We start from the raw sequence: 25,697 nt of genomic DNA, 5'->3' as shown, positions 1-25,697 counted from the left end.
CACACCATTTGACCTCTGTGACCTTGAAAATAAGGTCAAATCAAAAACCGTAGGATATGTGATGTATCCTTGCTCTGAGTACCTACCATAAAAATAGAATTGAAAACAAGTCACTATTCAGCGAGATATTGCACTTTTTACTTTTTTTAGTTTTGGCCCCCTGGTGGCCAAGTCGAGAATCAGATCAGACTGAAATTCGGTGTCTGAGGTTAAATGATGTAGGGAATCAGGTGCACCAAATTTCAAGTTCATAGCTTTATTGGTTAAGAAACGTGCCCCAGTTACACTCAAATGGCAAATTTACGCCATTTGACCTCTGTGACCTTGAAAAGTAGGTCAAATCAAAAACACGTACGATATGTGATATACCCTTGCTAGGAAAACCTACCATAAAAATTTCATCAAAAACAAATCACTAATAAGCGAGATATCACACTTTTTAGATTTCCACTTTTGGCCCCCTGGTGGCAAAGTTAGGAATCAGATCGAACCAAAATTCAGCACCAGAGGCTATGTGATATAGGGGGTTATATGTACCAAGTTTCAAGTTCATAGCTTTAGTGGTTAAGAAACGTGCCATAGTTTACACTCTAATGGCCAATTTACGCCATATGACCTCTGTGACCTTGAAAACAAGGTCAAATTAAAAACCCGTATAATATAAAATGTATATTTGCTATGAGTACCTACAACAAAAGTTTTATCGAAAACAAGTCACTAATAAGCGAGATATCACACTTTTTAGATATCGACATTTGGCCCCCTGGTGGCCAAACAGAGAATCAGATCGGACCGAAAATCAGTGTCAGAGGTCAGCTGACCTAGGGCATTCTGTGTACAAAGTTTCAAGTTCATAGCCCTAGCAGTTAAGAAACGTGCCACTGTTAGGATACGACGACGACGACGACGACGACGACGACGACGACGACGACGACGACGACGACGACGACGGACACAGCGCTATCATATAGACTCCCCTTACGGTGAGCCAAAAAGTAATAGTAATTGATTTAGAGTTCTATAACTTACTTGTCTCGAAGTAGGGCGCCCTCTACTGTTGCCCCAAAGAACAAGACACATGACAAATCTGAAAGGAATGCTAAGGAAAACCACATATCTGTTCAAAGGCGAGGACAAAATGACATTCGTGAGAGGTTTATGCACCGTGAAATACACCAACATGTTGATGCTCCTTTAGTTGTGTTTTCACTTTAAATCCTCTATGTCATGAAAGAGGCCAGAATTCATTCAAATGTCTTAAATTAGTTGACGTTTTGTGCAAGTGGCCAGAGGTGTCGGTGAAGTGACTTTCCAATGTCGATGACTAACTGTCAACTATACTTATGTCTCATCATCTAAAGGATACAAACAAAGGAAGTGGTAAGAATCGCAGCAATCGTTCCAATTGGGATGGACTTCTGAGCATCTTTGAGATCTCCAGACCGGTTAGATCCAGCCATGATACCTGGCAACAAGACAAGATATATCAAATATACAGCCTGATGTTACTCAGGAGAAGATGCTCCCTTGGTTAAGCGTCCTGTTCTGATGCCAGACACCTAGAGAAGGCTGTTTGAACCAGCTATCAGAACTAGTCAGCTTTGTGTCTGAAAGCCTATGAGCTACCAACAGTCCTGCATTCATTCAAAGTGGAGTACTTACCTGTACATGAAGGGAAGAAGATAGCCAACAGAACTGTAAAAGAAGTGGCGATGTCTGCCACCACTTCTCCTCGTGATCGGTCTCCCACCACGTCCTCCCCAGGAATGTCACCAGCTTGTGTGTACTTGTTCATGCCATTATCTGAAGCACAATGCAAGAAACTTTATCAAATCATCAGCCCAAGTTCTTTGAGATACAGAAGTCTACAGAAGTCAGTTGGTCGTGATAACTTCTGGTGTTAACAAGATAACAACCCACAACAGTCATGAAAGCACGATAGGAATACACATGAAGCTTCATATGATCCACGGCACGTACATCTGAACCACTTGGTGGGGATCCAACTCTTGTTGCTTACCAACCCACGGCACGTACATCTGAACCACTTGGTGGGGATCCAACTCTTGTTGCTTACCCACAAAGACACCTCCTCCAAGTCCAGGGATTCCAGGGATATCTTTCACATCGTGTTCAAGGAAGTAAGGATCACAACCAAATGACCCATTCTCGTTGACGGGGCAGAAGTTTGCGAAGATTGGTCCCGTGTCATTCCCTGTACACATGCGCGTCCCGTTCACGGTGATTGAGGCTTCTGTCAGGAGGCGGTCTCCAAGCATACACACGCTGTAAGGAAATGCAGCATTAGACTACGAGAAGTGGTTAACACTGCTGGCTACCACACAAATATAGCATTTTGTTCAACTGTAGCATTTTCTTAGTGAAATCACCAAAACTTGGAGTGTTTTTTCTCTCCTGCAATGGATAGGAGTGAAAGCCTTGGGGGTCCACAAGAATGGTGTAGATAAAACAAGTGTTGAATGCTCACCGTATACTCGTGTCAGAATTAGACACGAAGATTCCCACATACACGGATAAGATGGTGAGGATGACACATGAGAGAGACACTATCGCCACCTTGCTGACAAAGCCCACACCAAGAAAGACGCAGAAGAAGAGCAATAGCAGCAGCACTGAGCCGTAAACACGGAAATTGTTGAATGCGTTCATCGGCACAGTCACGTCACCAAATATGGAGATCTGTGGGGCCATGTACATCTGAAATAGGCAAGGTTTGTATATCATCAACTGTGGAGGAGTACTGGCTGTCAGATGAGACTCATGCAAGTGTGAGCACAACTGTGAGTCATCTGTCTCAGTCACTTCTAGTTACAATTGGAGCATGAGTACTCACCAGTAATATCTCCACGGCTCCAATGATGTACATAGCAGCTGCAAAACTTGTGCCCAGATAGAAGAGCATCCCGACGGCCCCACCAAACTCGGGGCCTAGTGAGCGAGATATCATAAAGTAGGACCCTCCGCCTGGTACAACACCATTCGTGGCTATAGCACTCATTGAGATAGCAGTCAGCATAGTCTGCAAGATCAGAAAAGAGTATAAACCACATATCAGCTAATTCAATTTTTTGTCATCTTTGTCTGGAATTTGCTAGATGATGAGAAACCACTGCCAGGAGACACATGAAAATGTCATCAGCACTGAACCTTGATCTGGGAGAGACAATACTGATTAGCACGATGATTCCACACAGGGGGAACAACAATCCCATGTAATGAAATATCAATCCACACAGGGGGAACAACAATCCCATGTAATGAAATATCAATTAGAGTGTTATCTGAGAATGGCCTAGTCGTCTATTTCATTGTTGAGAGGGAAGTGATGAGTTCCTGAGGCATGTCTTAACTGAGATCTGGCTGCAGATTTCTCTCCACTTACTGTACAGCAGCATATGAGTACGATGAAGAAGGATTCCATAGTTCCGGCTGCACCAACGACCCAAGTCAGACGGATGAAGAGAATGACACCAAAGATATTCTGGATGGTCGGCAGGTAGACACCAAGAAGTGTACCCAGTTTTGCACCCTGCAACAGAAAGATATGATTAGACTAATCGTGGATGATCGAGGAATGATCCCAAGCATCGTAAAGTGTCCCACAAGCAAGTGACATGCAATCAAAAACTGTCTTACTTTATCAACCTCAAAGCTCACTCACTTTGACTTTTGTGTGTCCCACAAGCAAGTGACATGCAATCATAAACTGTCTTACTTTATCAACCTCAAAGCTCACTCACTTTGACTTTTGTTGCCTCTTTGTTTTCCTCCTCGGTCGTCGTGAGAGGAACATCACCTGGCTGGTAGTCGATGAACCCTCGTAGAATCGCCCCGACCCGCGGCCGATTGTGGTATTCATCCTGTAACAAGGAGATAAGTCAACAACTAAAGCTTTATGGTTGTTCACGGGTTGGCACCTGGTTACGTACAGCTTCTGCTTGCCGCATCTTCTTGCCATATGAACTACTCCTGGCCTCGAGCTACAAGCCCACAAGGACCTTGTAAGGAGACAGTTGGCTCAGGAAGACTGATGTCAGTTCATTCAAGTGGTTGAGAGGGCAGGGGGGTTGAACTTACCGCATAGAGATCATGGTTGGACTCATCACTCGTGAGAGGCTGGTTCTCCTTGGGTTTGTCATCTCCTATGAAGACAGAATACAAGCGATATTAGATTAGTGGGGCAATCTTGAAGATGCTCAAAGAAAAGCTGCTATCATGTAGACTTCATGAACCAAAAATTCAGTAACTCTTAACAGCAGTTTTTAAAATCATATCAGGAACAAATGACCAAATGTACAATATATGATGGATAGAGAAAGCAAGTACTGCACCCAGAGTGTCATGTTTTATAACCATTGGCTGATATGTATCTTCGTAGTCGATATTCTGATGTGGCCACAGTGTGGCATAGCACTCTCTGCCACAATGTGCTATGAATGGAGATGAAGATGACACTCTTGAGCAAGGAATTGACACACTGATCAAGTTGAGTTGGAGGCAGTGATTGAATGCTTGTATGGCCAGGCACCTATTCCAAGCATGACATGTTTCCTACATGTACTTGTACTATAAGCCCAGACATTACCAAGCTACATGAAGGATTCAATTAGAATAATATTCCCCCCAAGAATTGAAATTATGATCTCAAGCAGAAAATGATGGAGATATACTTTGATTGGAGTTTGTATATGAAGAAAGTGAGATCAAACATATCACTCATGTCACTCGTGTTGGCAACCAAATACCAAGGCGAAGGGTTTTAAAGGTGTCATGGTTCCAATCAATACAGTGGAGTGACAGCTCAACAGCTATTGGTCAGTGAATATCATATGAAACCGTTTGGGAGAAGATCTAAGCTGATCTCATTAGTCACCTAGCAAAACATTATTCACATGACAATTGTCTGGTATTGTTGTGAGTGTCGTGCCTGGCTGGCTACAGAAACCCTACTTATGAGTACACAATGGATTGGAATGGGTCATGGTGACAAAGACAGACCTTGCCCTCACCCATATTATAGGAGAAGGAACAAGGCATTCTAAATGATTTGCTTGAAGGGAATCCCCAGTCCATGTCATGTCATAACACAGTGAGGGTGGGCCAAAGCCCAGTCAGTGAGTCCAGGTCCTGTCATAACACAGTGAGGGTGGGCCAAAGCCCAGTCAGTGAGTCCAGGTCCTGTCATAACACAGTGAGGATGGGCCAAAGACCAGCCAGTGAGTCCAGGTCCTGTCATAACACAGTGAGGGTGGGCCAAAGCCCAGTCAGTGAGTCCATGTCCTGTCATAACACAGTGAGGGTTGGCCAAAGCCCAGTCAGTGAGTCCAGGTCCTGTCATAACACAGTGAGGGTGGGCCAAAGCCCAGTCAGTGAGTCCAGGTCCTGTCATAACACAGTGAGGGTGGGCCAAAGCCCAGTCAGTGAGTCCAGGTCCTGTCATAACACAGTGAGAGTGGGCCAAAGCCCAGCCAGTGAGTCCAGGTCCTGTCATAACACAGTGAGAGTGGGCCAAAGCCCAGCCAGTGAGTCCAGGTCCTGTCATAACACAGTGAGGGTGGGCCAAAGCCCAGTCAGTGAGTCCAGGTCCTGTCATAACACAGTGAGGGTGGGCCAAAGCCCAGTCAGTGAGTCCATGTCCTGTCATAACACAGTGAGGGTGGGCCAAAGCCCAGTCAGTGGCAATACTTTTTTGGCGTGGAAGCACCAACTAAACCAACATTTGCCTATCTGACTTCCTCGCTGTACACTCATGGTTGGCCTTGGCACTTCACCGACTCTCAGACCTGGAGGAGTATTCTTGGATTCAGACTGATTCCTAGTTCGCATTCCATTCTCATTCAAGTAAATCTTTCTTGGAGATTTCCTTGAAAAAGATTGCTAGCTGCCGACACCTTTTGTCCTCTTCTTACCTACTATAGCGGAAAGCTTAATTGAAATTGGCCATAGCAGATAAAGTGCTGGAAAGCTATATCACGTCGCAAGAGCCGTCTGATCGATCTGCCTTATTTGAGCTGACAATCTTCAAGCAAAAAAGCTAAAAGGTCATAGTGCTCGACATGGGTATTGGTTGTGATTATGAGGCCATTCCGCATTCAGAGGGGCAAGGTGGTTACAACTCGGTAGTGCCAGGAGTTGAGAAGGAAAACATTCTTCTCATTGCTATGCAAGGAGTCACACTCCACACTCTGATGCCAGGAGTTGAGAAGGAAAACATTCTTCTCATTGCTATGCAAGGAGTCACACTCCACACTCTGATGCCAGGAGTTGAGAAGGAAAACATTCTTCTCATTGCTATGCAAGGAGTCACACTCCACACTCTGATGCCAGGAGTTGAGAAGGAAAACATTCTTCTCATTGCTATGCAAGGAGTCACACTCCACACTCTGATGCCAGGAGTTGAGAAGGAAAACATTCTTCTCATTGCTATGCAAGGAGTCACACTCCACACTCTGATGCCCCAGCGATAGGTTGTCTCACTTGAACACAAGGTACAGTGCATAAGAGAAACTGACCCAGTACAAAGGCAGAATCAACTCATGGACAATTTACTATTCAGTTGACAAAGGGCTTGAATAGAATCGCCACTCTAATTACACCCAACCATTCATGTGTCACTTAATGACATAAGCCCTCTTACTGATGTCAGGGGGTTATGGGTTTCGTAATGACATGAACAACAAGTGTCACTACTTGCTTACACTAAGTTACAATGGATAAGAGAGATCTGATCCGGTGAACTGATCCAGTAAAAAGGCAGACACAACAACTGCCATGACCATAGCTGCAGCAGATGACAGCTTTAGACCGAGCCGGTCAGGCAGACACAACAACTGCCATGACCATAGCTGCAGTAGATGACAGCTTTAGACCGAGCCGGTCAGGCAGACACAACAACTGCCATGACCATAGCTGCAGCAGATGACAGCTTTAGACCGAGCCGGTCAGGCAGACACAACAACTGCCATGACCACAGCTGCAGCAGATGACAGCTTCAGACCGAGCCGGTCAGGCAGACACAACAACTGCCATGACCACAGCTGCAGCAGATGACAGCTTTAGACCGAGCCGGTCAGGCAGACACAACAACTGCCATGACCATAGCTGCAGCAGATGACAGCTTCAGACCGAGCCGGTCAGGCAGACACAACAACTGCCATGACCATAGCTGCAGCAGATGACAGCTTTAGACCGAGCCGGTCAGGCAGACACAACAACTGCCATGACCATAGCTGCAGCAGATGACAGCTTTAGACCGAGCCGGTCAGGCAGACACAACAACTGCCATGACCATAGCTGCAGCAGATGACAGCTTTAGACCGAGCCGGTCAGGCAGACACAACAACTGCCATGACCATAGCTGCAGCAGATGACAGCTTTAGACCGAGCCAGTCCACCCAGGCACCTTATACTCATTAACATTTTAAGGGTGCAATTGTAGCTTTAATTGGACTCTAGCTGATGGCCACTGACATGTACCAATCATCATTACCAAGAATTCCACAAGCATTAATATCTGAGACTTGTAGTCAAGGAACTCTATTTTCTCTCTGACACACGTCCATCGAGTACTCACCTCTCAAATGGAGGCTACATGTAGCTAGAGCAGCCTCAGTTTAGTTCCTTCTAATACTCCCCGAGGCAACATGTACCTTGTTCTTAACTGATAAGTGACATGAAATGACTGTAACAGGCAGTCTTTCCCATCACTCTCAACATACTAATCCCCCAAGGCCAAATTCCTCTTATAACCACAATATAACCCATTCACTTCCTCATCACTTTCTCCCCGTTGATGGCACAAGCCGATTTGAACCAATTAGGAAGTGGTGTTCGAATCGTGGAAATGCCATCATTGTCATGAGCAAATCACCCCAAACCAATTGAACGATCACCAATCACTAAATGACCTTTCCAAATCGATCAGCATTTCGTTGTACTTCCCATAAAACTGATGATCACAATTGACTGATTAAACTGCAAATCGCTTTCTTCTACAACATTTGAGTGAGTGAGCGTTCATGTCAATTTCATTAATGGTCCGTTGAGATGCTGGGCTGTTCATGTGAGACGTTTCTCATCGGAAGGGATTTGCCTAACGCAGGTGACAGCAAGTAGATAACCAGACAAAGGAGACACTGTGGACTAGTTGCTTGGACTCTTGGCTCACGGTCAGGAGCACCTGGATCAAACCTGCCGCAGTCAGTGCGTGATTGCAAGCAGTCTCTGCCTTGCCGTCTAACTTGCCTTACTCCAGCCAGGTGTATGAATGCAGGGGCAGTGGTCAGACATGCTCAGGCTCTAGCTGTGATGAGCAGGTCACAGTGATCTTATTGAGTCTTGGGAGGGGGTGAAACAGAGAAGGCCTCGGGGACACCAATCTACGACAGATGGCTTCAGATGTTTCTTATTTGAATCTGACATATATTCGACGATCAGATCCACACAGCATTTTCATGAACGATTAGATTAACTAATTGAGGGATCTAGATCAACAATTGAGGGATCAGTTCCACTACATGAATACTCACTAACCTGCCAGATAAGACCTCAATAGTTGAGCTGTCAGTCAGTGGTCTTTCTTTATAATACTCCTGCATGACCATGTTATTCATGTTTGAGAAACATACAAGCTTGATCAGTTTCACCAATCAATACGGAAGCACCCTTATTCTAAAAGTGGCACAACAGGAAATCACAACGTTGGTCTATAACAAGAATAAACCAGGAATACCCATCCTTGAGCCAAACACAAGTGATTCAGGAAGCACACTTATGCTGTGCAGAGAAGAGTTCATTGCAGAAAGGTAACTGAGTTCTATCATAACGTTCAGACTTTAACTTATGTTATGCTCATTATGTCATGCTTTAGTAAAGAGAAAACATTCTACTAACCACGGTTTCATGTCATATCAGCACAACATGCAACCCGGTTAGTTATGTACTTGGCATGCACACCGAAGCTACAGTATCCCAAAAGGACCAATAATCCCTCAATATGCTGACTCATCCATTCAGTTCTTTTGGGACACCCTGTACAGTGTTAGTACATGTAATAGGAAGTATGAAAACCAGCAATGAATGATGTTAATAACCGATGTGATTCACCTTGCAGTGAAAACATAAGGATATAGCCATGCAAAGAAGAAAACACAATTCACTTTGCATGTCATCACAACTGAAATCAAAGACAATATTCTAAATGATATTCACCAGAATTGATCATTATTTTCTAAAACCAAGTGATTTTTTAGCAGTGACTGGATTCAGACAGGTTAAGTTTTTATGATTTGAGAATAATGTTAACTGATCGGCTGGCTGAGGTGATCGTGATGAAGCCATGGTAATGAGATGTAACTGTTGATCTTGTCAATCTATAAAACCCCAATAAACAAACTGCTATCTCAAACATTGCATTGAAAGAGTCAACGTTTTTGAGTTATGGCATGGATCAATTAAAATATGGAGTTGAGAGCAGGGCATTAACTAGGATGTTATTAGCTCTATTAGCGATAATGAGTGATATCAACCATCAAGATGCAACGTTAAGCAAGGCCAGGAGCTAACAGCAGGGCTAGATCAGTTAGATGAAGGGAACACTAGAGGCATGCATGCCATGGTAAGGTATCCCCCCCCCCCCCACATGATATGCTGGGTTGTCTTGTCAAAAGCAGTTACAACACAATTGTCTCTTCCCTCAACCTGTCTTGAAGAATGATTATGAATCTGAACAGTAACCCGAGTACCATGTTGATATAGTTTGGGATAATTTAAAGAAAATAATTAGATCATCAAAGTAATTAGTATGTTAATTACCAGGATTATGTCTATCATGTACACTAGATATGAAACAAGACGAGCAGTCACACACAGGAAAGGGGACAGTGAGTGTGTTCTAGGTGAAGTGAAAATGTTACCCGGTAATATAATGTAAGTTCCAACTGGTAAAGAGAAACAAGAAAACATGATCAAAGTGTGACAAATCAAACTGAGCTCAAACCTTATTACATTTCACACTTTCAATGAAAATCATTCTTAAAACAGTGATGATAAACGAAAAAATAGGTTTCCCCTTCGGCCTGAAAAGAGAAATTTCTGTGTTAAATTTCACTGAGGTCTATAATTTCATCATAACAGTGCCTGTGTGGATATTGCTGCATGTTTCAGATGAGTCAATTCATCCTAGGGATTTAGCCCAACCAGTGATTGAGCCAACTCCACTATCCAACATAACCGCCACAGTTGAAGACATGTGTTTGAAGTGAATGGTGGCATCAGTGGCTGATTGAAAGCATAACATTCCTCCTGACATGACTTCCCTCAAACGTTCAGCTTGTGCAAGTTATCACACCATCCAACAGCGAGAATATAAATGGCCGCCTGAGGCACTCTGTCCTGCCGCATACGTTCCCTCAGAGAACATTCAAATTGATTCACTGTCACCGTAAGCAGACTTTATAACCAAGAAAATTGATCATTTAAAGATTAGCAGATGAAAGCAAAGCAATATTCACAATTCACTTTTGCAAATGCCAAAGGTGGACTCCAAACTCAGGGGAGGAGGGGGGAGAGCGTCAAATAAGACTAACCTCCTGAAGCATTGAAACCCAAGAATGGTCTTTTGGATGAAAGACCGTCCCCGACCTGTTACTGAGGTAAAACCCATCCCTGACCTGCAATGATTAAACACCGTCATGTTGAGCAGAGACTGTGTGGACAGTGTCAGCTTTTAGTGATCTTTATGTTGACAATGTCTACGGTGCCTGATCATATGAGATGACCACACCATGATCAATAAAGCAGACATTCACCCGACAGCAGCAAAATCAGCCAAGTCGAATAACACATGAATCTAGATCATTGGATTTCAGGCCATTTTGTTTCAAGCCTAGTGGACAGCACCAAAAGCCTGGTGGACAGCACCAAAAGCCTGGTGGACAGCACCAAAAGCCTGGTCGGTAACCTCACTTACTGCACAACTGAACGTCCAGAAGCATTCGTGTGTCGAGTCTCGTCATAGTGACAATCATCGTGGTTATGGATGAGTATGAAGCTGGCCTATCAGATAGATATCAATCACGTCATAACTCAATCAGCAACCATGGAAAAACAATCTGATTGTCTTGGCTACGCTTTGGGCTGCTGGTCGCCAACAGAAGGGTGGGTTTGCAATGAGGATGTCAGTTATGTTTCCTCAAAGTCAAGTATTGGATGATATCAAGCGTCCCACAGAGACTTTTTGTTTGGGCATATTCTGCCAGGTTCTACAGCTACGTGGCTTGCAATCCACACAAGCTCATAAATCTCCCATAACTTGAATTGCTTTGCAGACAATCCATCAGTTGACGCTAAACCCCTGTGACCTTCGCTTGAAAATCATTCCGGATCCGACCGCCCATCTGATAAGACATCAGAATTTGCAGATTTAGTGTGACAGCTTTGGGAGGAGATGGTTGCCCAGTATTACACAGAGACGTATAGTGCAGCATACCAGTGTATGGTGACATAGAAGGATGTGGAGCCTTAACAGCATCAGCCAATCTCTTTGGCTCATATTTGAAGGAATGGATACGGAACTGGAGATATTGACTTTCTTATCAAATACTGTAAGGGTGAAGCTACAAACTAAATTCTTAAACTTCTTTCTGTATTCCTGTGAACACACTGCATTCAAGCAGTACTAAATCATTGCACCAATTATGTAACTAATTCTGCACTATTTTTGAGTATGACATAAACACATATAGTGCGGGCCACAATGCCAATGATCACTAGCAGTGAAGTTTGGTGAGTCAACCAATACAGACCATGAATACCTTGCAACAAACTGGGTTATTTTCAATCAGGACTCAACTCAAGTGGCAATTAAGTCACGAATGGGCTGAAAACACAACATCTCTACTGAATTGCTGACAACCCTCACAGAAGTCATTGCGCAAAAAGTTAATTGTAAGTCAGATGAGGCTTGAGACGTGATATTATCTATTGATTAGACAGGTTTCCATGAGGCCCTTGGGAGTGATCAGATCGGGAGAAGATAAGATATTCATGAACAAGTTCAAATGATGTATCACACACCAACATTCAACGACAGCCCACCCCGAGAGAGAGAGATGGGTAAAGTTCATTTAAGCTACTGGAGTAAAGCAGACATGTAAAGTATATAAGAGTAAAGTACTAATGTTCTCATACCTGTACCTGTCTCCTCCTGCTCAAAGGCTGATTTCCGCCGATAAGCTATAGTACTCGAACCATCGGTATGTGAGATCACGATCTGGGCGATCTTTTTCCCTCCCGCTATCTCCGTTTTGATTTCATTAGGGTTGCCCAAATCATCGGACTGATTATATCTGACACCCTCACTCCCATCATTACCATTTACCGTCAATGGTACATCCACCAACAATGTGTGATTGGCTCCCAGTGATGTGCCATGATGTTCGTCTGCAGGTTCGGAGCCAACTTCACCATCAAGGTCATTTGTTTCTGGTGCAATATCTGTCACCGGAACAACTATAAATTCCCTTCCTTTCGGCATTTTGAAGATCAAAGCACACACATTAATGGTCTCATAGTCAGATTATTGTATACCTGGAATTCTAGCAGTGATCCTTATGAATGTCCTGAATCTGCATGAACGTCTTGGTTGATACACAAGGTGTCTTTCTTCACTCAAATGCCAAACTTAAATTGGAAGGTAAATTCAACGTACGATTCAATCCAAAGTGTATGTACAGCTCATCAAGCAGACTGATTCTTTCTGCCCTCTGGAAACAAGAAGGTTACCACTTCAGACAGAGAGAACAGGCAGCCTCTCAAGAAGACCGCAGAAACTCGTGATGCAGAATATGTACAAGTTATCTTCCTAAGCTTTTTCTGATATGGTTGCATATTTCATTGTTAACCAGGTGCTTTTCAGAAGCTTTGTCCAAACAAGACAGGCCAGAAACAAACATACTGTTCCTAGAAGATATGGCTGAAAGGTTCCAGTTCATTGTTATCCAACAATGTCAGCTGAGAAACATGCTTTTGATATTGTTGTGTTCCTCTTCTTTTCACCTTGGAACTACGCACCAAATAATAGAACACCGAAAACCTTCCAACAATACCCAAGGATCTTCCTCTCAGCTATTAAGCTTATAACAAGGGGAGGTGACCAAATTATTGAAAGATTGTGAACAGCTGATACATGGTAAAGATTCAAATCTCGGGTTACAATCGAACACCAAGTTTGACGGGGTAGACTGATATGGCTGTTTATGATATTCAAAGCCTTTGAAACCAGTCGGGGCAAATGATGTTACTACACATACTGACACTTGAGCCCATGAGTGAGAAGATTGTGAAGTGCAGGAACCATGTTCACCAGTGTGTGAACTCTTCTCTTGATTAGTAAAGCACTTAACTGGAAAGCAAAATGATAGGGCTGACAGATATGACGTTAGAGTGATCTAAGACCAAGATCATGAAAAGGGCAAACGGCCTTCACAGGCCACTGGAGAGTATCAGTGGAGGATTAGGGAGAATAGTCACAAGGTCATCACGTTGGTATGGGAGGGAGGAACAGAACTGAACTGACCCAAAGACACACCATTTGCCTATGAAGAAATGAATGAGAAATGATAACTTCACTGCATTGCCCTATCAATTTCGAAGAAACAAATGCCTTGCCCAGACGAAAACCTTGATCATCAACACTGGAACTCCACAATAGAATACGCCATAGAAGCATGTTTCAACAGAGTACATCAGTCCATCATCCTGAATTCCAGAATCATGTAGCCACCTCCAACGAACCCAGGTAACACACCGAATCAATCATACAAACAGTTCCTCATTGATTTGCACAACTTTGAAGAGGAATGATGAAGAATCTCACTGCTCCCACCTGAGCAACAGATTCCCTTTCAACACTCCTGGTCCCAATGTTGGCAATCACAGCGCCAATATCATCAAGGCTATACCAGAATCATAACTATCAGTATCACAGCAGTATAACGCAGTTTTCACAGCCAATGTTGCACATGATTAATGAATCCAAGAGCTGAATGCTAATTGAGCATGTCACCATCAGTTACCACCCCTGGAAGGAAAACTGCGCTTCACTGAAATGGTAGATTACTGGTAGAAAATTGACAACAACTGGTTCAAAATCCTTTACGGCTTGTGGTGTAGAAATGCCAATGACGAACAAATCAATGTAAATGATTCAGCTCATGTGCGTTTTGACAAACAACTGGAGCATGCCTCCCAAATGACTCCATCAACTGAAGACACTCGATCCCAGTAGTCTGCAGGAACACAAGGGTGGCCATTGGTTTCAATACTCCACAGCAAGACAAATAGATCTATCTGGACTCAATCATGTCAACTCACAAGCATTTCACACCAAGCCATTTGCTAATACTTCCGATCATATCTTGACTGTTGTCTTTCAATGATTACTTAGACTGCGTTGAATCGTCCGGCAGTTGCACATTCTCTCTCTTGATATTGAGCAATGATCAATACCATTCCAACACACAGAGACCATCAATATCAGTGTTCGCACGTCCCTCCTGAAGACGAGCGGCCCTCAGTAATAACAGCCGTAACTTCTTGCAGCATCCAACCGTGAACGAATCCAGGCAGCTCATACCGCCCGCCAGAATCAATTGAGGGGCGGTCTCACCGGGGCATAGTGGCACTTCAATAGAAAGACCATGTGAGTAATATTTCTCATGAGATATTAAGTCTTACTTGAAATCAGTGACCATGTGATCTGGAACTATTTATGAGGTTCACACCAGATGAGAATCAATTTACTAATCAATGGTGACGCAACAGCCTGTTGTAAATGAAACTCACACACTTGGAAGAAGAGGCAACAGAAAATACATCATCTGTTACTCATGGAAAAGTGCAAAAATACTGCAACAGCCTTGTTAATTTCTCACCGGTTATCGATGTAGCATCTTTGCCGGGTTAATAGCCGATCATCTACAAGTTAATTGGCTGCATGATGATGCATGTGAACTGGAGCCAAGAAGAAGAAACCATCTCGATACATTTCCTGGCCTTGACATTAGATCAAAATCCGGATGGTGTTTGTGACTGAACAGACAGTATCAAGTCAACACACGCGCCTCAATATCTGATCGAAATCTGATGAAGTTCACTTCAATCAAGTCGATCAATCACAGACACAGGACTGAAATCCTACGTTTGTGCTTTGAGATTTCTCAGCAGCAAACAAACAGAATATGATTGCTTGGAGAGTTAGAGCACTATCAGGTCTTCTTCAGGGCATTCATGAGGAAACTTATTCAAACTCTGTATGGTTATTGTCAAATCGAATGAGAATATAAAGGGGTAAACTTTAAAACAGATGTCACTCAGCAGATGATGTGTCCTGCATCATCCTCAGTGGCTTGAATTGGAAATTGATGAAGACAAGTCACATGATTTTAATTCGTATCCTGGCAGAGATGTGTCATTAGCATAAAGGCATCTCACAAACATCTCATAACTGATGTGATTGTATCATGCAAGAAACAACAACCTGACTACATCGGTCCCACTATGATCAGACAAGTTCTCATCAAAGTGCTTGTTGCTTCATCAGGTGAACAAGTGATGGGACTTGTCGGTAATGACTCCTTCCTCAATCACCTCCTTGAGACTATAGTTCTGACAGAATGTCACATCTTTGCCACAATATCACAAAGATAATGAAACTGATGGCAGTATTCTACTTTGAGAAGCTGATCTGACTAACACAAGATCCTAGTTTCGTCAACCCTCGTGTTCAGCCCCCCTCTCCCCCCTCCCGACAAGCAACAACAGAACAGACTCAGATCGAGCATTATCAGAAATAATATAGATCAGAATCCACAAATGCCTCTGATGATCGCAGTTAATTACCTATCAGAAACTGACTACTGAAATATTAGACTTTGAATAGCCTAGAAAATTGTGACATTCTCAGTGCAATAGAAATCTCAGGGCAATGGAGTTGGCTGTATAGGGTAAAGCAAATAGTATTAGATGGGAAATCGATAAGAAATGGGTATGATTGACTGAAATCTTGCTTGACATGGTTACAACACTGTTGTCAATTACTATCGATAAAGCTATTGGGAATATGTGGCAGGATTTTCTGGTTGCCGCGAGAGGGTGGTGTGACAAGATGGTATACCAGCAGGGTCGATCAGAGGAAATGCAATGCTTCAGGGGACCTGCTTAATCTGTCCTCACTTGGCTATGAGGCTCCTCATAAATGCTGGAAGATGATTGATATAATAATAAGGCTGAATTTGGAAGTTGAAGCATGGATAAAGGGGTGGTGCATTGGGTGGGGAGCCTCACACATTCTTGAAATTGACCAGTAATATGGGTTGTTTCACCCTGAAGGGTATCCTTTCTTGTTTAAAGCGCCCTGCTCTCCTCACATTCCTGTAGAGCTGCTCTCCTCACATTCCTGTAGAGCTGCTCTCCTCACATTCCTGTAGAGCTGCTCTCCTCACATTCCTGTAGAGCTGCTCTCCTCACATTCCTGTAGAGCTGCTCTCATCACATTCCTGTAGAGCTGCTCTCCTCACATTCCTGTAGAGCTGCTCTCCTCACATTCCTGTAGAGCTGCTCTCATCACATTCCTGTAGAGCTGCAAACCCAAATCTCACTGAATTCCCAACCAATGTGTTGAATTTCATTACTAACAACAAGTAACTCAGATTTATGGTTTTCCAATACTCAAGCAAAGAATGCACCACTCAATTCCCAAAATGGTTGAAGCGATTGAAGAAATGCGGCAGAGTTTCAGCACTAAATCAGGTTACAGTGGCAGTTTTAGTTGACCTTTTGCAATCTTGATGACGGATATTTATCAAATCAGTGATGCAAAAAGACTTCCAAGAGTATTCTCCGTGGAGTCTCAAATGATAGAAGTAAGCACTTAGAAGAATTTTGAGTTGAAAGACTGCAATAAACAAGTTCTGCAAATAGAAGGGTATCTATATGTGACCCGTCACAGCAAAACCAGGCGTATGTCTGCACAGAAGATGGGCCTAAATAACACCAGGAGATCATGGAAGAAATTGATTTGCTCATATTTCACAAAAGGCAGACAATAAAGAAATGAACAAACAGTCCATCTCAACCTGTCAAGCTCAGAGCGACATGCGCCTGGTTTTGCTGTGATGGGTCACATATGCCCCCTAGTACAAATATTTCAGCCTTTTTCTACAGCAGCTACTCCAAACCAAGAAAAGGCCCAAGTGCTTTGGCTGTTCAGAAGTGTCATAAACACTATTGATCATAAACTCCTCAGGTAGGATCAGTTTCAAGAAGTCAGAGAATAAAGTGGTTCATTAGGAAATGAATTATATCATCCATTCTTGACAACAATGACAAGGGCCGAATGTTAGAAATGGATTAAGCCTGCTTGCTCACCACTCATAATGGCCATCAGAGGAAGGAATAATTCAGTCTAAGCTTATACCTGTATAGTCTCATTCAAAAGACAATGTGACAATATGAGTTGTAAGATGTTCGAACATGGTAACTTGTGATGCCTTCCTTCCAAACCTTCCAGCAGAGACAGAGCACCAGGATCCTCCCTGCTGAGAGGGACCCTACTGATCTGATATTCAATGAGAGATCCCCACATCCCACACAGCAATACATGGCCAATAAAGAGAAAATCAATGCAGGAGAGTGCATCCTAAAAGCCAACAGACTGAAGGGCACATTGTCCCTAATGGTGACAATTGACCACGATCAGCGGACGTGAGCCGTTCATTGGAAACTGTCATTATCGATACAGATAGCCGCGAGTGGGCCAGAAAACAGGTTGAGAAGGAGAGGGCCAACTATTTGGCATATTCAACATGACAATGATGTTGTCTGAATCCTGGTGGAACAGTGAGTGGTTGCAAGAAAACATAACTTCATGAAACATGTGAAACTGCAGCACATAGTTTGATGTTGTTAGATTTTCACATAACAATTCTCAGTTATCCTAGCTGTTTCCTGAAGTAACCGAGTAAAAATGTTCAGGTGTGATTCGAAAGACTTTGAAGAAAATTTGACATTTAGGGTAATGGTGAATCGCTCGAAATAGCTTCAATTTCCCCAAGGAAGTATCTTGCCTGCCTTTAAAATGACGAAACACATAAATAGTACCTTGATGAAATGTGACAGTAGTCAGTAATTATAACTAAAAAAAGACATCTACTGGTAGATGATTAGCCCGCTGAGATGGTAGACAGAGAAATTATAAGGAAAAGACTTCACAGCACCCTTGAATTGAATCATAAAATTACTATGTCACAAATGATCAAGTTTGGCGATAGTAGGTAATGCATAAGGCTTTCTGTTATCACAGTTATTCTACATCAACTTATCATTCAAAGGTCACTCAAACATACATGCAGCATGCACCTTTTAAGCTACACACCCAATTAGACACTACGCTAGTTCATGAAATATTTCAAATCCTGTTATGAATTTAACTGAGACCTTTATGAAACAAATTATGGTAAATGACGTAATAGAAATAATCCGATAATTGTGCCATTCTAATTCAAACATTTCATTTCAGTTTATTGATTTAAAAATTGATTGGAAAGGTTTTTTCCTGAATGCTTTTACAACCGATAATTTTTTTTCTGATTGCAATACTTGATGTACAGTCTTGTCGGAAAAGGACATCAGATCTTGAAAGAAATTGGACATTTTTGGCTTAACACGACATGCAAGTATTGCTTTCTCACATGAGAATGTTAATTTGATAGTAAATCTTGGACGTGAGTCATTCACCGGCCTTTCGCTCTGATCGACGGGTACAGAAGATTGAATTGCATTTCAAGGAAATTACATTTACATAGACTACAAGCTCAGAGACCTGACCACAATACAACATGCTCAGAGACACTCAGCAGATCAGGGCAAAACTGTGAAGCGTAGCCACACAGAGGCATGAGGTGTATTCATCACTGCCAGGGATACAAAGGCTGCATGATCACTGGGAATAGCAAACAACAACATCATTAAGAAACTCATGACGTCATTTTACAGTCATTCAAAATGAATGAAATGGCCAGGGCCATTGTGCTCACCTCATGTGGAGGAAAGATGGATAAAGAGCATGGTATTGTGTCATGTAGTGTGAGGTTTGATGTAGGTCCAAGCAATTACAATTTCCCCAAAATGGCCAATTTACAGTACATTCGACCTCTGTGACCTTGAAAAGTAGGTCAAATCAAAGAAGACCCTGGTGACACATTGAATGGTTGTTAGAATTAGATGTACCTATGATATAAAATTGGTGCCAATCGGGCAAGTCATTACTAGGAATAATGGCATTTTGAAGAATTTAGGATTTGGCCCCCTCCCTGGAGGCCAAACGGCAAATCAGATCGCACCAAACTTCGGTACCTGAGATCACCTGACCAAGGGGTACATGTGTACTTAATTTGTGATCAATAGTCATTGCAGTTAAGAAACGTGCCATAGTTACGGCCTGACGGCGAATTTATGCCATTTGACCTCTGTGACCTTGACAAGAAGGTCAAATTAAAAACCTGTGTGACATATACTGTATGGTTGTTAGATGTACCCATGATATCAAATTGGTGGCAATCGGGCAAGAAGTTAACGAATAATCACATTTTTAAGGTTTTTGGATTTTGCCCCCTGGTGGTCAAGTGGTGAATCATATTGGACCAAACTTCAGTCCCTGAGATCACCTGACTAAGGGGTAAATGTGTACCAAATTTGGTATCAATAGTCATTGCAGTTTAGAAACGTGCCATCGTGTTACATCCTAACGGCCAATTTACACCATTTGACCTCTGTGACCTTGAAAAGGAGGTCAAATCAAAAACCCGGAGGATATATGATGCACCTTTGCTAGAAGTACCTACCATATTTTTTTCAAAATTTCCCGACTACTATTAAGGGAGATATTGCATATTTTCACTTTTAACGTTTGGCCCCCTGGTGGCCAAACCATGAAACGAATCGGACCGAAACTTGGTCTCCAAGGTGTCATTACATAAGGGTACATGTGTACCAAGTTTCAACTCAATAGCTCTAACAGTTACGAAACGTGCCCTGCTAACGGACGACGGACGACGACGACGACGACGACGACGACGACGACGACGACGACGACGACGACGACGACGACGGACGACGGACGCCACGGTATGGGATAAGCTCACCTCTGCTAAGAGGTGAGCTAAAAATGAACTGATAGTGACACCTGGTGGTAAAATGATCAACTAAAAGCGATCTGTTGAAACTGGATTATTGATGTGTTTGCAGACGCTTCACGAGAACTGAAACAAAGACACCAACACAGGTGACAGACTACTTTGATGAAATCTACATGGAACAGTAAAATCACAACATCGAGGTCACAAAAAGGTCCTACCTTCTTTTGCACAAGTGAAAGCGACCCTAGCCTTGCCCACAGGGTGAACAACCGCTGTGTGAGGACCACCCAACGGGCGACACACCTTAGGTTCCCCAGGATGGACAGCAGAGGGTTGTTCCCCTGCAGGATGGGCATTTGCCTCAGCACCTGTGTTGGTAGCATTGGGAGCTTGCAGGGGAAGAAATAAGAAAGCACTGTGAATACATCGCAATGGGATTGCATCTATTGTATCATTCAACTTGCCTTGACGTTTAGTATCCTGAATAACTGAATGAACATGCGGCCCTCCAAGAGTAGCGATTACAGAAATTAGAGATATCCACATCCAAAATATTCAAAGCGCACAAGTACTAGTAATGACAACATACACAACAGTCAATAGGATCACCAAAGCTCATGATATGAAATATGACTAATCCTATATAAGTGAATGTTAATTTCGTCTAAAGAGAAGGATGATGAACCCTTTGTCTCCATTCATGGTTGGCTGATGTTCATTTCATCTCTACAGATTACAGAAATCATGACATTAGATGAAATAAACATTCACTCATTCATAGGATTAGCCACATTGACCGTGACTATTGGCTGTAATGTGTGTATTGTTCATACTTGAACTGTGCTCTGCATGTGGAATCAGCCAATTCACTGATTCACTTGAGTCTTGACAGAGTACTGAGATATTTGAGGATTGACACAGCAAACTTCACTAAAAGGGTCTGTCTACCGAAACTTATAAGCATAATGATTGGGGAATTGAAATTCAACGGAGAAAGAAACTATCAAATACAATAATGACTAACAAGAGGCAGAATGGAGTCAATTTAAAGAGAATTTATTCAAAGCTTTGGCAGCTGATTGCTAAAAGATATTTCCTCCAAGACACTTGACTTTCACTAGCCCTTAGTGAGCCACACAGCCACTGTGCTGCCATCATGGAGAAATGGTAGGCACTACAGATCCATTGGTGTGTCAAATCAATACTTTCAGCAAAATGGCAAAACACCTCCAACAATATGATGACTTGATGTATTGAGAAAAATGCACCTTCATCATCTTTTCCCTCAAATTTTCAACATGTATCTTCCCCATGCATGCCATGGTCACAAAGTATTGATGGTGTATGCAGGTTGACTTGTTTGCAAAAAAGTCAAGACTCAGAGTGATGTAGTTTGACCAGAGGAAGACACCATAGCCCACCCTGTTAGGATGTTCCTTGTTATTTCCTTGTACCTGTTGACAACATTAGAGCACCCTGGTTTCAATCCATTAGTTTCATTCAATATCCTCTCCCAGCACCATCAAGGGACTCCTATCACTCAGTGTCACCAGAGAGAGAGACTTGACTCTTTGATTGACACAACTATTGAGTGCAGCTAAGTGGGACTAAAATCTTGCCCGTGGGCCCCAGAGAAGCTCAGATGTCTGCCCAAAGGACAAGGACAGTACTCAGGCCTTTTGATGACATGCCAGCCACACCGATGAGGGGTGTACCTAATAATGTTATTCATGATTATAAAACTCCCTCAAATCAAAATCATATTTTGCATCGAGCCAAAAGGATTAGTGACAACAGCACTCTCACTCAGCCTCACTACCATACCATGGCAAATGCATAGCAATCACTTTTTTGAAGACGGTTGGTGTTTTTGTAAATCTACATAGTCACCACGAGATGAGATATTGCAGGAAACATCATTTGAGCAGCAGGCTTTTTGGTTCACATGGCAACAGATTGACATGGATGTTTGACACGGGGTGTTTGACACGGGGTGATTGACACGGGGTGTTTGACACGGGGTGTTTGACACGGGATGTTTGACACGGGATGTTTGACACGGGGTGTTTGACACGGGGTGATTGACACGGGGTGTTTGACACGGGGTGTTTGACACGGGGTGTTTGACACGGGGTGTTTGACACGGGGTGTTTGACACGGGGTGTTTGACACGGGGTGTTTGACACGGGGTGTTTGACACGGGGTGTTTGACACGGGGTGTTTGACACGGGGTGTTTGACACGGGGTGTTTGACACGGGGTGTTTGACACGGGGTGATTGACACGGGGTGTTTGACACGGGGTGTTTGACACGGGGTGTTTGACACGGGGTGTTTGACACGGGGTGTTTGACACGGGGTGTTTGACACGGGGTGTTTGACACGGGGTGTTTGACACGGGGTGTTTGACACGGGGTGTTTGACACGGGGTGTTTGACACGGGGTGTTTGACACGGGGTGATTGACACGGGGTGTTTGACATGGGGTGATTGACACGGGGTGATTGACACGGGGTGTTTGACACGGGGTGTTTGACACGGGGTGTTTGCTTGGCCAAGCTGATTTGGCATGGTTTAATCTTTGGTTTGATGAACACTGTGGTGATTGAACCACGTGTTCACGGCGTCGACACGGTGTTTTTTTTGGTAAGGGTACTACTCTGTTATTCCATGCTTCAGTCCATGACAGACCATGTTGACAGGGACACAGTCTTTTCAAGCTGTTTTCTGCAGGTTTCCAGTGTGGTAAAGGCTAGGCTGATTGAACATGATTGCTGAGCTTTAAGCCTTAGAGAGGAGTGATATAAAACTCTCGTGAAACGCAGATGTTGCTCATCATAATCAGTGCTCTCCCAATGGACTTTTTCAAGCTAATGGTATCGGAATTGCTCTACCAAGACTGGGCGAGATAGCTCTAGCTGCAGAAGACAAAATTTTAAGAATATATTGAAAGGTTGTTAAATCATACATTCTAACTGTCCCTAGAGTTCCAACTCATCAAGCTCACTCAAATTCTAATCCTACATGTTCAGATGCAATGCAAGGAATCGCTCAGTCGTGTGCAGCGCTTTTTTTGTTGTGGGTTGACGACTTCTTTGTGTCTTAGGGGTCTTGATTGCCTGGTATTTGTTGGGATTGTCAGGTCAATGAAGATTGGTGAAACAAGCATATTGGAATACATGTATGGCATTGGCTTTGTTCAGGAATAACACTGACAGCCATGTTTGCTGTATTAGTTCTAATGGCATACATTGTTATAACCAAGGACAAGTACAACAGTGTACTAAAGTAAGACCATGCATGACTATTATGAGTGTCAGTTCATGCCAAGTTCTCATTGTCACAATGTCACCATATTGTTTATTTCATAGTTTGGCTGTTGGTCCACAATGGCACATGACAAAGTGGATATTTCTCCAGTTTCTACAGCCTGACAGCAATGGCCAGTGTCTAAACATGACATGCCGGCATTGTTATTATCACCATGATCTCAAGTTCTCCATCCAGGGATGCTGTGGATGAATGTGGCCCTGACTGATTGGTGAAGGCCCTGAAATTGACAACCTAATTAAATTAGATCAATATTTCCAATAATGACCAGACCATCCTGGGTAGGATACGTTTTGTCGGTGTTCAGTGATCAGTGATTGGATAAATTGGCACCGGTTCAATTCCAGGGCATGCAAAGCAATTAGTACTAGATTTGTCATGTTTATTGTCTCAGTGAACAATGTGGGGATGTTGTGATACAAGTCGTATCATGAGAGAGAGAGCTCAGGCATATCAGGGGTACGGCATAACATGCCAATGGTAAACAGAAGTCTAAAGATGAGTTGCAGACTTCCATCTTAAACTAACTCTGATTTATTATCAAAGAAATGTAAAAGAACAACATGTCCTGTGGTTACAATAAAAGTGTGAATGAATAATCGGCTGATACAAAGTAATCTATATGTAAATGGGCTGAAGACGAGACTAGTCCTACAGACCTTTTCGCTTTCTCAACTTAGGGCCTACACCGTACACACAATCAAGCCTGGAGCACTAAAATGGGAGTTTTCACATACTTTTCACAATACTGCGTTATAGCGCAAGATGGTGACACCGACAACACTCACTGCAAAGGTGCATCACTTAACTAGTGCTTTGGTTGCTTCAGGACCACTCCCCTCCCCCCTCCCCTCGCTTCGGGTGTGTACCCTAGGCCTAGGCACTTGGAAGTTGAAGTTTAGTCACTCTTAACCATGGCATGCCATGAATGGCCCTTTGGCTTGCTTTGACACTAATGACAGGGCAGTCAGCGGGGTGTCAGCGGACCCACTCCACTATCATGACATGGTCATGGTCATGGTTACATAACTTTTTACAACTTATTTTGCCTGTCGATTGCATTGATCATGTGAGTTGAGCTGTCACTAGTGTCAGATTCTAGACTATTTCCCGGCTTGAGTCAGCAGGCTGGTCCATTGGCAAGCTGGTAAAGAGTAGGGGGAATGGGTCAAGAAAGGCAAGATTATTTTCCTATTTCTTGTTGGCAATTCACAATAATTACAGCTGAAAATGGACAGAACTCATAAATGATGATAAGATAGTCAATGGAAATTTTATTCAAGAAGTAAACACTTACTTTCGTGGTCATCATTCAGGGTAACCTGTATCCTGTCATCCTCCGAACCACCATTTTGGACTGACCCATAAGCTTTCCTACTTCCATGTTCAGCAAGATCGGAATTCGAACCTCTCTCAGGATCATCCTCCGGCTTCGTTACCGTGAATCTCACAGACATGACCAAGGCTTACACCTTTTCTAATTCATATATTCATAAATCGGGGCGAATATTCCTTTAATTCTGGTAAATTGCAAGAAAGTTTGCCAGCGAAATTCAGTCTGCAAATTCAGGCCGATGCTGACCTCGCTATCGAGGTTATTCATAGATGGCGCTACGACTATCATAACAAAGGTCTCATTGAGTTTTGTTTGTATTCATGCGCGGCCAACCCTAACCGTAGTTCTTACAAAATCATTGATTTCTTGGTCCTCACAGTATGCCAGTGTTGATTTAGCAGTTGTTTTGGCAAAGACGTATTTTTGAAAGTTTTTGATACCTGAAGCACTACTCAATAGGTGGCTAACAAGAAACTACGCATTTTACTGTTGTTGCCGACGTATGTGTACACTGAACTTGGGATGTGCGTCGGCCCGGTGTTGAAATGCCGTCCAGCGCCAGTTGGTGTGTTTTTCGCTCATTTGTGCAAAAATCGACATATCTCAAAAGTTCAATCGTTGACCCTCGATTTTTTTTGATTTTTTGTGTACCGTATCCAACTGTCTTTCACGAGAGAATGGTCACTGTAAGAATTATTCAGGAACTAATGTATGATATTTGGGGTTTTCCGTGATGGTCCGGCCCAATTTGCAATATTGCCATCTGAGTGAGAACACAGAAGAGGCTCACAGCTCAAAATCATACCATACTAAATTAA

The 25,697-nt window shown here is 43.1% G+C and overlaps 1 protein-coding gene across 7 annotated transcripts in view; it reads right to left on the bottom strand.

The window, feature by feature from the left end:
- Window positions 1-25,115, bottom strand: part of LOC135495379 (solute carrier family 12 member 6-like) — a 36,384-nt gene extending 11,269 nt beyond the window's left edge. For 2 of the 7 annotated variants that reach the window (XM_064783921.1, XM_064783925.1), the window contains exons 1-11: window positions 12,211-12,811; window positions 9,936-9,959; window positions 4,099-4,163; window positions 3,762-3,881; window positions 3,404-3,550; window positions 2,855-3,040; window positions 2,489-2,718; window positions 2,078-2,286; window positions 1,663-1,803; window positions 1,367-1,465; window positions 1,030-1,087 (exon numbers count right to left, since the gene is read on the bottom strand). In XM_064783921.1, the coding sequence (XP_064639991.1) occupies window positions 1,030-1,087; window positions 1,367-1,465; window positions 1,663-1,803; window positions 2,078-2,286; window positions 2,489-2,718; window positions 2,855-3,040; window positions 3,404-3,550; window positions 3,762-3,881; window positions 4,099-4,163; window positions 9,936-9,959; window positions 12,211-12,556 (1,625 nt within the window). In that variant the 5' untranslated portion in view covers window positions 12,557-12,811. Of the gene's footprint in view, window positions 1-1,029; window positions 1,088-1,366; window positions 1,466-1,662; window positions 1,804-2,077; window positions 2,287-2,488; window positions 2,719-2,854; window positions 3,041-3,403; window positions 3,551-3,761; window positions 3,882-4,098; window positions 4,164-9,935; window positions 9,960-12,210; window positions 12,812-14,394; window positions 14,490-24,840 lie in introns of those variants that run through there. The other 5 variants (XM_064783922.1, XM_064783926.1, XM_064783927.1 and 2 more) reach the window with 5 other exon arrangements.
- Between the last annotated feature and the right edge of the window lie 582 nt (window positions 25,116-25,697).

This window comes from Lineus longissimus, chromosome 11 (genome assembly GCF_910592395.1).
Source record: "Lineus longissimus chromosome 11, tnLinLong1.2, whole genome shotgun sequence".
Classification (NCBI taxonomy): domain Eukaryota; kingdom Metazoa; phylum Nemertea; class Pilidiophora; order Heteronemertea; family Lineidae; genus Lineus; species Lineus longissimus.
The sequence above is the reverse complement of the archived record's forward strand: the minus strand, read 5'-3'. Positions and strand labels throughout refer to the sequence as shown.